This window comes from Mercenaria mercenaria, chromosome 11 (genome assembly GCF_021730395.1).
Source record: "Mercenaria mercenaria strain notata chromosome 11, MADL_Memer_1, whole genome shotgun sequence".
Classification (NCBI taxonomy): Eukaryota; Metazoa; Mollusca; class Bivalvia; order Venerida; family Veneridae; genus Mercenaria; species Mercenaria mercenaria.
In genome coordinates this window covers 81,592,629-81,606,518 of record NC_069371.1, presented here as the reverse complement: position 1 = coordinate 81,606,518, position 13,890 = coordinate 81,592,629, and the positions used below count along the sequence as shown (strand labels likewise).

Here is a 13,890-nt window from a genome sequence, read left to right as displayed (position 1 = left end):
AAAATTGGTCAGAATGTTCATCTTGATGATATCTAGGTCAAGTTCGAAACTGGGTCACGTGCGGTCAAAAACTAGGTCAGTAGGTCTAAAAATAGAAAAACCTTGTGACCACTCTAGAGGTCACATTTTTCATGGGATCTTCATGAAAGTTAATCAGAATGTTCATCTTGATGATATCTAGGTCAAGTTCGAAACTGGGTCACGTGCGGTCAAAAACTAGGTCAGTAGGTCTAAAAATAGAAAAACCTTGTGACCACTCTAGAGGTCACATTTTTCATGGGATCTTCATGAAAATTAATCAGAATGTTCTTCTTGATGATATCTAGGTCAAGTTTGAAACTGGTCACATGCGGTCAAAAACTAGGTCAGTAGGTCTAAAAATAGAAAAACCTTGTGACCACTCTAGAGGTCACATTTTTCATGGGATCTTTATGAAAGTTGGTCAGAATGTTCATCTTGATGATATCTAGGTCAAGTTCGAAACTGGGTCACGTGCCTTCAAAAACTAGGTCAGTAGGTCTAAAAATAGAAAAACCTTGTGACCTCTCTAGAGGCCATATATTTCACAAGATCTTCATGAAAATTGGTCAGAACGTTCACCCTTATGATATCTAGGTCAAGTTCGAAACTCGGTCACGTGCCATCAAAAACTAGGTCAGTAGGTCAAATAATAGAAAAACCTTGTGACCTCTCTAAAGGCCATATTTTTCATGGGATCTGTATGAAAGTTGGTCTGAATGTTCATCTTGATGATATCTAGGTCAAGTTCGAAACTCGGTTACGTGCCATCAAAAACTAGGTCAGTAGGTCAAATAATAGAAAAACCTTGTGACCACTCTAGAGGTCACATTTTTCATGGGATCTTCATGAAAGTTAATCAGAATGTTCATCTTGATGATATCTAGGTCAAGTTCGAAACTGGGTCACATGCGGGTAAAAACTAGGTCAGTAGGTCTAAAAATAGAAAACCTTGTGACCACTCTAGAGGTCACATTTTTCATGGGATCTTTATGAAAGTTGGTCTGAATGTTCATCTTGATGATATCTAGGTCAGGTTTGAAACTGGGTCACGTGCCTTCAAAAACTAGGTCAGTAGGTCTAAAAATAGAAAAACCTTGTGACCTCTCTAGAGGCCATATATTTCACAAGATCTTCATGAAAATTGGTCAGAACGTTCACCTTGATGATATCTAGGTCAAGTTCGAAACTCGGTCACGTGCCGTCAAAAACTAGGTCAGTAGGTCAAATAATAGAAAAACCTTGTGACCTCTCTAAAGGCCATATTTTTCATGGGATCTGTATGAAAGTTGGTCTGAATGTTCATCTTGATGATATCTAGGTCAAGTTCGAAACTGGGTCGCGTGCTGTCAAAAACTAGGTCAGTAGGTCTAAAAATAGAAAAACCTTGTGACCTCTCTAGAGGCCATATATTTCATGACATCTTCATGAAAATTGGTCAGAACGTTCACCTTGATGATATCTAGGTCAAGTTCGAAAGTGGGTCACGTGCCGTCAAAAACTAAGTCAGTAGGTCAAATAATAGAAAAACCTTGTGAGCTCTCTAGAGGCCATATTTTTCATGGGATCTGTATGAAAGTTAATCTGAATGTTCATCTTGATGATATCTAGGTCAAGTTCGAAAGTGGGTCACGTGCCATCAAAAACTAGGTCAGTAGGTCAAATAATAGAAAAACCTTGTGACCTCTCTAAAGGCCATATTTTTCATTGGATCTGTATGAAAATTGGTCTGAATGTTCATCTTGATGATATCTAGGTCATGTTCGAAACAGGGTCATGTGCGTTCAAAAACTAGGTCAGTAGGTCTAAAAATAGAAAAACTTTGTGACCTCTCTAGAGGCCATACTTGTGAATAGATCTCCATAAAAATTGGTCAGAATGTTCACCTTGATGATATCTAGGTCAAGTTTGAAACTGGGTCACGTGGCATAAAAAACTCGAAACTGGGTCATGTGCGGTCAAAAACTAGGCCAGTAGGTATAAAAATAGAAAAACCTTGTGACCTCTCTAGAGGCCATATTTTTCATGAGATCTTCATGAAAATTAGTGAGAATGTTCACCTTGATGATATCTAGGTAAAGTTAAAAACAGGGTCACGTACCTTCGAAAACTAGGTCAATAGGTCAAATAATAGAAAAACCTAGAGACCATATTTTTCAATGGATCTTCATGAAAATTGGTCAGAATTTTTATCTTGATAATATCTAGGTCAAGTTCAAAACTGGGTCATATGAGCTCAAAAACTAGGTCACTATATCAAATAATAGAAAAAACGACGTCATACTCAAAACTGGGTCATGTGGGAAGAGGTGAGCGATTCAGGACCATCATGGTCCTCTTGTTTTCTTTCCTTCTTTGTTCCATTTTTTGCACACAAAAAAAAGAAGGGAGGAAAGATATGAATGCTTCATTTGTAGAATGAAACAGGCATGTTAGAAGATGAATCATCCTGATGCAGTCAGTTTTTTAGAAAAGCTTCTTTTAAATGGTGAAGGGTAAGATAGAGATTGTATTTTTAAAAAAAAGTTAACCTGAGAGAAAAAAACAAAACATTAATCATCTGGCACACACAAACTTCTAGTGTGGTTTTGTAATAAAATTCAGATAATGATGTTGCAAAAAGTGATAATTTATACAACTTTGTAATCAAGAAAAGATTTAGTTGATTTATACCTTAACCAATGAAATGCATTAACTTGTAGTAGTTTGGTAATGGAAGTATGGAAGAAAGTGTGTATAAAATTAAAAAATATTTATGGGATAGTTATATACATTGATATAATTTTTAGTACAGTCAAAGCTGTGTGTAAAGCAGCCAGTCAAGGAAGAAAGCAAAATTGGCTGCCTAACGCAGGTAGTAATATTTTCATGAGTACAATTTTTTCTTTGGAAAGTATAATGCATATCTAAAGGATGTTATCAGAGTATGCATAAGGTACTCTTGTATTACTGAATGGAAGATTCTTTTGGTATTTTAAGATTAAAAGAAATGAAAAAGTATAGTTGTTTTGGTAATATTGACCGCAAGTTGACAAATGAAGTAGAAAAAAGGTGTGAAGTGACCATTTCATTGGGGTCAGAAGATGCATTTAGTATTTTTTTTTTCACACAAAGTCCCAAAAATTCTTGTACATGTGTTAACTTAGAAAGTACATAAAATTTATAAATGATATAAAACCAATTTCTATAGCATGAAGTCTTAAATTAAGAATTTCACAGTGTTTGTGCTGAATGCCTTGTTTGACATTACTTTAATTTTCTTTTTTGAATCTGTACTAGTAACAGAATTTTATATAAAAAAGCTTTTTTTTCTTTTTCAGTTCACATCAGACATATTGAAGTACCCGTGTTTGTAAGGTCAAGGTCAGAAGTTAACCTTGAACTGCTACATGACCTTTATGTGACCCCTGGATCTAAAGTGGCCTTTGACCTTCAGATAAACAGCAAGGTAAATCCTGTTATTTTTCGTAGGAGATGAAACATGTGTGGGCATTTTGGTAATCGACTTGTAATGACAGTTGCAGTTTCTGTGTAATGATATATTCTTGTTTGTAATTTTTAAGGGGCCTCCGTGGCCGAGTGGTTAAGGTCGCTGACTTCAAATCACTTGCCCATCATCGATGTGGGTTTGAGCCTCACTCGGGGCGTTGAATGCTTCATGTGAGGAAGCCATCCAGCTGGCTTACAGAAGGTCGGTAATTCTACCTAGGTGCCAGCTCATGATGAAATAATACATGTAGGTGCATCTGGGGTCTTCCTCCACCGTCAAAGCATGACCTATAATCGTTGGTGAGATGTTAAACACAACAAAATAAATAAATAAATTTTAATTTTTAGGCTGATACTGTAGCCTGGTCAGTACAGTACAATACAGTTCAGTACCAGTACCAGTACCGTACAGTAGGTGTAACTTGGACTGTACTGTAGCTCAGCTAATACAATAGCTCATTTGAGCATGTAACTTTCTGTGCCAAACAGAAACGTAAAAATTGCAGTGGTCAGTACAATATTGAAAAAGAAATTGCAGATTGTCATTACTAGTCTGCTCAATAGTTTTATGCATGGCTCAAAGACATTACTATAGTAACTAACAAACTGACTTTTAGTGAAAATACTTAGAATGTTATTATATTAATACAAAAAAAATATCAATAATATAAATTACAAATAATGATAGGTACTAGAAAATTATAACATGAGAAATAAAAGAAAATAAAACATATAATATCAGATTCAAAGAAATTGTTACATACAATACTATTTACAAGGAAAATATTTCTTGTATTAATAGAGACAAGAAAACTATTGCATATAATAATAGATACAATGACATTGTCTGATATGAATATGTTCATACAGTAAATGCTGAAAGAAATTTACTGACTGCCATTTTGAGCATATACTGAAATGTTCAAAACATCTTCATTTCTGAGCTGATTTTTCCACAGCGTTTAAATGATTTAACAAGATTAAAAACAGTGACAGAACACCTTTCTGTTGGAGTTGTACTTTAAAGAACATATCCGTGAATAAGTTGTAGCGCAGAGAATTTTCGTAAATTTTACTTGTATGCTCTTTAAGATATAATAAAATAGAAACAACCTTCATAAGTATCGATTGCCATGCTAACTATTGAACTTTGACTATTTCTAGAACACTACTATTTGTCATTTAATTGATAATGGGCGAAAAAATATGTTACCAAACAGGGTTTTTTTTTACGACTGGGGGAAGAGGCCCCAGCCTGTCATTGGGGGAAGAAAATAGCGCGCGACAAGCAGTTTTGGGGGATTTTTTCACTCAGGGGGGAATTTACAATTATGCATAATAAACACTTTAAACTATGTTTTTATTACATATTCTTGCAACTTTTAGCAACTATACACACTGTCACTTAGCAATAGATGGACTTGCACTAATGTTCACTTATCATTGTAACAAGTAGGGTGGGGAGAGTTGAAATGCTCAAATCATTGAATATTTAAAGGTCACATGCTTTTATTCACAAAAAATGCTTTAAAATAAGAGTTGCTTTTGCAAGAGTCATCATATTATTATTAAATGCATACTTTTGTTGGCTTTTTATTTCAATTGTACTAGAAAATCCTGTAAGAAAGGATAAAAAAGTCCGAAAATCACAAACGTGTGACAAATATGAAAAAAAAAACGAAAGCAAACATTAAAAATTCTTGATAAAATTTCATCTTTTCACCAGAACTATTCCATAGTATGACACTTATAATATCTGATTACTTAAAACATTTATATTTTATTTTGCTCTAGCAAAATACCTTAGCAAAGATAATAAATTTGCGTAACGGCCGACCGGCTTATTTAATCGAACCAAGCACATAAAATAATTACTTTAAATTAACAACACATTTTACACAATACAGCATAAGCTGTTACCGCTAATTAACAAGAGGTACAAACACGATAATCTTGACGCTGCATTGTTTATCAATCATCTATATTACATACTGATGATAACCACGTGTCAGTCGGCGCGTGGTGTGATTGACATCCGTCAGTAGCTAATTAAATAACATACGACGCTCCGTCTACTGTTATACTTACGCTGGTGTCGACAAACAGTATGAAGTTCACTGGGATTTTGATTGACAAGGGGCAGAGCTTTCGAACTCTTTACGCATCAGAGAGTATTACCGCGAGACAAGCAGACGCCCACGGCATATTATGTGCGGGTCAGATACGAGTTGTTATCGATTTTCGCTGGTCAAAACTTGAACCTCGGGTCCGCTGAACGCTCTTCAAACACTTTTAGCTCGACTATTCGAAGAATAGTCTAGCTATTCTACTCACCCTGGCGTCGGCGTCGGCGTCACACCTTGGTTAAGCTTTTGCATGCAAGTACATACAGCTATCATTTAAAGGCATGTAGCTTTAAAACTTATTTATTCTTTTTCTAGGTCAATTACCAACCTCACTGGGTCAAGTTCCATAACTCTAACATGTATTTTGAGCAAATTATGCCCCCTTTTGGACTTAGAAAATTTTGGTTAAAGTTTTACATGCAAGTTACTATCTCCAAAACTAAGGCAGATATTGAATTGAAACTTCACATGTGTCTTCGGGGTTATAAAACTAGTTGATAGCACTAAGTCCCATAACTCTGACCTTCATTTTGGCCAAATTATGCCCCCTTTTTGACTTAGAAAATTCTGGTTAAAGTTTTGCATGCAAGTACATACAGCTATTACTAAAAGCCATATAGATTTGAAACGTATTTTTTCTTTTTCTAGATCAATTACCTACCTCACTGGGTCAAGCCCCATAACTCTGACATGTATTTTGGGCAAATTATGCCCCCTTTTGGACTTAGAAAATCCTGGTTAAAGTTTTACATGCAAGTTACTATCTCCAAAACTAATGCAGATATTGAATTGAAACTTTACATGTGTCTTCGGGGTTATAAAACTAGTTGATAGCACCAAGTCCCATAACTCTGACCTTCATTTTGGCCAAATTATGCCCCCTTTTGGACTTAAAAAATTCTGGTTAAAGGTTTGCGTGCAAGTACATACAGCTATTACTAAAAGGCATATAGATTTGAAACTTATTTTTTCTTTTTCTAGATCAATTACCTACCTCACTGGGTCAAGTCCCATAACTCTGACATGTATTTTGGGCAAATTATGCCCCCTTTTGAACTTAGAAAATCCTGGTTAAAGTTTTACATGCAAGTTACTATCTCCAAAACTAATACAGATATTAAATTGAAACTTCACATGTGTCCACTGACAGAAGACTCAACATCAAAAAACAAAGACAAAATCCCTGCCGGGTTCCCTTTTCGTCATGGCCCTTGGAGGCAACAACTCTACCAACCTTGGATGCAAATGAAAATGGGACGATCACAGATTCCCTACCTTCCACACCCACCACCACCATTCCGACCACCACCACAGTTCTGGAAGAAAGGCCAGTGGTAATCTCCACTGACCCTGCCACTGATGATGACATTGAAAATGGTGAAGACAAACAACTATTTCTTCTCAAATAGTGGTTTAAACATAATGCACCTAAATATCCACTATCTAGTTCCTAAATTTCATGAAATTAAAAACATTTTGCATGTGCACAGTGAAATAGACATAGTTGGCTTCTGTGAGACCTTCTTAAATGACACATTCAGTGACAGTGAATTACAGCTTCATGATTTTCAACTTTTCAGAAAAGACCGCAGATCAAATGGAGGCGGTATCATTATTTATGTTAAATCAAATATTCCTTGCTTACGAAGAAATGACCTTGAAAACAATGAAATAGAATCAATTTGGCTAGAAATCAAACATTCAGTTCAGAAATCATTTTTATTAGGATATGTATATAGACCTCCTTCCTCACCAGCAAAGTGGAATGAATCAATGGAATATACTTTAGAGACTCTATACTGTGAAAACAAAGAAATAATTCTGCTCGGTGACTTTAATTACAACTATAATAATGATACTTGTGAAACATCTAATAATGCATGGAACAATATTGTGAATGCATTTCAATTAAATCAACTTGTTAATACACCTACCAGAGTAACCTCCAATACAGCAACCACAATAGACCACATCTACACAAACTCACCACACAATATTACAGAAGTAAACATACCAGTGCTCTCAATAAGTGATCATTTCCCTGTCTGCTTTACCAGAAAACTATCACCAACTGCAACAAAAGGGCCATTACACAAAGTAATTACATATAGAAGTGTCAAAAACTTCCAAGAAAAAGATTTTTTGGACAGTCTGGAAAACCAACCTTGGTCGGTCTTAGATATTTACGACAGCCCTGATGATGCTCTTGATTACTTTGTCACACTTTTTACAGAAGTACTAAATTCAAGTGCACCACTCAAACAAAAACGTGTTAAAAATATCAATCTGCCAGACTGGTTTAATTCTGATATCACTGATGCAATTAAGAATAGAGATTATGCAAAGATACATGGAAATGATGCACAGTTTAAATTCTGGCGCAACAAAACAAAAATATTAACTGACCAAGCAAAAAGTCATTTTACAACAAAACAGTTAATGATAATAAGGCAAATCCTAAGAAACTATGGGACAATCTTAAGGATCTGTCCGGTCAATCAGTGAAACATCAAACAAATTTCATAAATGATGATGATGGAAACCCAGTCCAAAATCCTGAAGAAACAGCCAATATATTCAACAACTACTTTGTAAACATATTCAAAAGTGCACCTGAAGTATCAGAACACATATCAGACCAGCACAGAACAAAACTACAGTCTTTTGTCCAATCACACATTACACAATCACAAAAATTCTCTATTCCACCTATTTCAGAAGAATTTGTACTTAAACAACTAAAATCACTAGATACAAGTAAATCAACAGGTCTGGATGGTCTTGGGCCAAAATTTCTAAAAATTAGTGCTAATGTAATTACCAAACCACTAACAAAAATATTCAATATCAGCCTTGAAAGTTCAGTATTTCCAGCCCTATTTAAGACAGCAAAAGTGACACCAATTTTCAAGAAAGGCTCAAAAACAGATAGAAACAACTACAGACCAATATCTATTCTTCCTGCACTGTCAAAAATATTAGAGAGCCATGTTTCACTTTCTATTAGATCATACATTGAAGAAAATAATTTAATTCACACAAATCAGTCAGGATTTCGCAATAATCACTCGTGTGAAACAGCACTAATATCTATTACAGAAAAATGGATCAAGGCAATAGACACAGGACAAGCTGTTGGCACAATTTTCCTTGATCTAAGCAAAGCATTTGACCTTGTCAATCACTCATTGCTGCTCGATAAATTGTCAGCATATCAATTCGACTGCAATTCGATCAAGTGGCTTCAGTCATATCTCAGAGACCGCCAACAAAAAGTATGTGTGTCTGGAAAGTACTCTGATTCAATGGAGATAACCTCAGGAGTTCCACAAGGCTCAGTTTTAGGTCCCCTCTTGTTCATTATGTATATTAATGACCTTCCTTTATATATACAACACTCAGAAACAGATATGTTTGCTGATGACACAACCATCAGCACAACAGACTCTGATGTAAAAGTAATATACAAAAACCTTCAGTCTGACTTAGACATAATTCACAGTTGGTGCTCACAAAATGCCATGCTTCTCAACATTCAAAAAACAAAATTGATGTTCATAACTGCAAATAATTACAAACAAAATACAATTCAACAATCATCCCAAAAGCTTAAATTAAATAATGAAGTTATTGCTTACTCCAAATGTGAAAAACTGCTGGGTGTTAATGTAGACAGTAACCTAAACTGGAAAGCACATGTTCATAGCACACTTAAGAAATGTAATTCAAAACTCTACCTCCTCATGCGTATAAAACATTATCTCAGTATCAGTGTTCGCAAAATGTTCTACAATGCATATATATTGCCGCATATAGACTACTGCTGTACAATTTGGGGAAATTGCAGTCTTGAGCTTCAAAATCTGTTCATCAAGTTTCAAAAGCGAGCAGCCAGAATAATTCTAGACAAAGATTTTGACACACCATCCAAATTGCTGTTCAAAGAACTTAAGTGGATGACATTCCCAGAAAGACTGGAATTTAAAAAAGCCATAATTGTCTATAAATCTCAACATGAACAGTCACCAAGCTACATCCAACATCTTTTCACAAAATCCAGCTGCTCTCATGCATTCACTCTCAGATCACACTCAGATGACCTTTTACACATTCCAAAGCCAAATAAAGAATTCTTTAGAAAATCGCTGTCATACTCTGGACCACATATATGGAACTCCATTCCACTACAAATACGCCAGTCCTCTTCCATACAGTCATTTAAACATGCTTACTTACAGTGGAGGTTCTCTGGTGAACACTGATAGCTGTTATCATTCATGTACATAATATTATACTTCTTGTCATGTTTAATTTATGTCTTTGTTTTAATGCTGAACTTAAAATGTTAATTAGTTTTATGCCATTACTATCATGTTGTAAATACCATGTACATATTTCAAGAGGCTCACAGGGAAGACTGGGCTTGCCCAACTGTGTCGCCTCTATAAATAAAGTCGTTATTATTATTATAAAACTAGTTGATAGAATCAAGTCCCATAACTCTGACATGTATTTTGGGCAAATTATGCCCCCTTTTGGACTTAGAAAATTCTGGTTAAAGTTTTGTGTGCAAGTACATACAGCTATTACCAAAAGGCATATAGGTTAAAGTTTTACATGCAAGTTACTATCTCCAAAACTAATACAGATATTAAATTGAAACCTAACATGTTTCTTCGGGGTTATAAAACTAGTTGATAGCATCAAGTCCCATAACTCTGATATGTATTTTGGTCAAATTATGTCCCCTTTCGAACTTAAAACTCTTTTGATATTTAACATTTTGGGTAATAATTTCCTGCTTCTGTGACAATATTTCGAATAGTCGAGCTTGGCTGTCTTATGGACAGCTCTTGTTCTACTATTTCTAAAGGTTTTCACACCCATTGAAAATTGTGAAAGACCGTCTGCAATTGTGAATGGGTCCGATATTCGGTCGGGAAAATCGCTGGGAGTAATCTCCATTGCTTTGTTTACGATTTTGGAGGGGGAATTTCGGACGTAGGGGAATTTCGACTGCGGTAGGGGAAATCCTTGGCTGTGGGGGAAATCCTCGGCTGGGGGACGAGGCCGATATTCGGCCTCTGCTATAGAATAAAAAAAAACCCTGCCAAAAATCATAAAACTTTGTATCATACTTTAAAACAGAAAAGCCAGATATAATAATACTCCAGGATATTTGATAATACCTGTATGTTATTTACTAAAATTTTATGTCAGCCGCATGTGGTCTGTATGTAAATTCTGGAATAACCATAACTGTATCAATTATTCCAGGATAAATTTTAATGTTTTTATGCCCCCGAAGGGAGGCATATAGTTTTTGAACTGTCTGTCCGTCCGTTGGTCTGTCGGTCTGTCCGCAATTTTCGTGTCCGGTCCATATCTTTGTCATCAATGGATGGATTTTCAAATAACTTGGCATGAATGTGTACCACAGTAAGACGACGTGTCGCCCACAAGACCCAGGTCCGTAGCTCAAAGGTCAAGGTCACACTTAGACGTTAAAGGTCATATTTCATGATAGTGCATTCGTGTCCGGTCCATATCTTTGTCATCCATGGATGGATTTTCAAATAACTTGGCATGAATGTGTACCACAGTAAGACGATGTGTCGCGCGCAAGACCCAGGTCTGTAGCTCAAAGGTCAAGGTCACACTTAGATGTTAAAGGTCATTTTTCATGATAGTGCATTCGTGTCGGTCCATATCTTTGTCATTCATGCATGGATTTTAAAATTATTGGGCATGAATGTGTACCACAGTAAGACAACGTTTCGCGCGCAAGACCCAGATCCGTAGGTCAAAGGTCCTAAACTCTAACATCGGCCATAACTATTCATTCAAAGTGCCATCGGGGGCATGTGTCATCCTATGGAGACAGCTCTTGTTATAAGTAAATGTAATCCCAGCGCGGAAAAATGTACATTTTTTCTTGTGTATATACCTCAACATAATTATGTAACACTAGAAAATGTTAGAAAACCTATAGGTTGCCTTGCTTGTTTCCAAGATATATAACATTTAATTACCGGAGCATTTCTTCTTCATGCATGGAGGGAGTTTGATGTAACTTGGCACAATTGTTCACCATCATGAGACAGAGTGTCGTGCGCAAGAACCAGGTCCCTAGGTCTAAGGTCAAGGTCACACTTAGAAGTCAAAGGATACAGCCTTGAAATTTGGATGACATGTACAGTTTTGCACACCGATCTTAAAACTGACTCTGTAACCATGAATATGACCTACCGACCTACTTTCTAATATTTAAGCATCAGTTTGCCATTTTAAACATGTGGCTGATATTACTCAGGTGAGCGATTCAGGGTCATTATGACCCTCTTGTCTGCTGGATTTAGTTATATGTTACAATGTTCAGAGTTCAGACAGAATGTAATATATTTAGTTAACTGACTAGCTGGAAGTCTTTGAGATTGGTAAAGGTCTGAGTTTAGACTGTTTGTAATGACAGATAAGTTTTCTTAATTGTCATTTTCTGCCAATTATCAAAGAGTACCTGTCAGGCAGACATTTTATATATGATAGGAATGCTTAACAAGGAAAAACTTTCCTAAGAATGAAAGATGTTGGTTAACATGTTTTACTCCGCCATAAAATGTACTAGGGTATGTAATAGTATTTCTTCTGTCTGTCTGTCTGTCTGTGTGTTCTTCTGAGCACAGCATTCATGTGTGAAATCAAAATAATTCCAAGAAGTTTGTACATGTAATTGCATTGAATTATTAGTTTCTGGTGTCTGAAAACCTTGTCAAGGGTATAATATTTACATTTTTACTGTAAAAAATGTACTGATTCCGTTTAAAAGGCCAAAACTAAAGCTGCTTCTGAACTGTCACTGCAGTGTAACATTAATTGACAAATATTGACAATGCATTAATACATTGGTAAGCAACTTACTGGGAAGTAATTATGTCAGGAAGGACTGTTTCCATCCAAGATAATGGCAAAATAAGTTTTAAACATATGTGATATTGAAAGTCAAGATTTCTTATTACATTAATTTTGTTTCAAACATTAAAGAGAAATACTTTTAAAGGCCAACTCTTGGGTTCCCTCAGACACAGAATCGTCTCCCTTACCATGCTTATGAAAATACTGTAATGTGTAGGTACACAAGTCCTCTGTTTAATACATTTGTTTTCCAACCTCTGCTATTGGCATCACCTTGGTTATAAAATTTTGTTGCATGGATCTCCCACATTGATGCATAATGCTTGATTGATATGGATCATTTAGGTAACTTCAAAGACTACCATTCTTGCGTAAAGACTCATAACTTTCAATATAAACAATGATTTTTACAGGAAGTTGAAGCCTTTTATACTCCCAGTAATTAATTTTATAGACAATCTTTATTATGCTTCCAATTATAAACCACAGCAGCACAATATTGGGGTTTCTTTGGTTCATTGTGCAAAATGCAAATCAACTGTGTTGTGTGGGCTGAAGAACAAGCTTCTGCATATCTGCTTTAATGTCAAGGTTAAACTGCCGTGCTAATTGCTATACTGCTTTAAGTTCAAAGTTATCTTGTTGTTCTTAGTTCAACTTCAAACATTGTTCTGATTGTCATGTTGCTTCAGACCAAGGTTATACTGATACGCCGATTTGTTTATTTTGCTTTAAGGTCAAGGTCATATGTTATTTCCGTTGCCCTGTTGTTTTAAGGTCAAGGTCATATTGATTTTCCAATCGTCCTGTTGTAATGAGGTCAAGGTCATATTGATATCAATTGTCGTGTTGTTTTGAGGTCAAGGTCATATTGATATTCCAGTTGTCCAGTTGTTTTGAGGTCAAGGTCATACTCTTATTTCAATTGCCCTGTGGTTTTGAGGTCAAAATCTTTGTTATTCCAGTTATCCTGTTGTTTTGAGAATAAGGTCATACTGTAATGCTGATTGCCTTGCTGCTTTAGGGTCAAGGTCATACAGTTATTTTCATTGTCATGTTGCTTCAGTCCTGTGACATATTGAAATACTGATAGTCAATAATTAGTGGTCTCGGATTTCTAAATCATTTTCAGCTACTTTGACCTGTGGCACCTGACCAAATAGAATTTCATTAGAAATAAATGAATAATAATAAATAATTTAATTAATTAATTATTAATTAATTATTTTAATTAATAAAAAGTTTCATGATGTAATGTCTTACTGTACTCTATCCCATTGTGTAGCAACAGAGACATGTTCATGGTCATGGACTGAATAGGTACTACCCCTTTTCAGTTGTCAAT

The 13,890-nt window shown here is 35.6% G+C and overlaps 1 protein-coding gene across 1 annotated transcript in view; it reads left to right on the top strand.

Annotated features, from left to right (window-relative positions):
- Window positions 1–13,890, top strand: part of LOC123531250 (polycystin-1-like) — a 243,770-nt gene that overhangs the window by 136,904 nt on the left and 92,976 nt on the right. Inside the window, exon 10 of the mRNA XM_053518239.1 lies at window positions 3,339–3,466. Coding sequence (XP_053374214.1) covers window positions 3,339–3,466 — 128 coding nt within the window. The remainder of the gene's footprint in view (window positions 1–3,338; window positions 3,467–13,890) is intronic.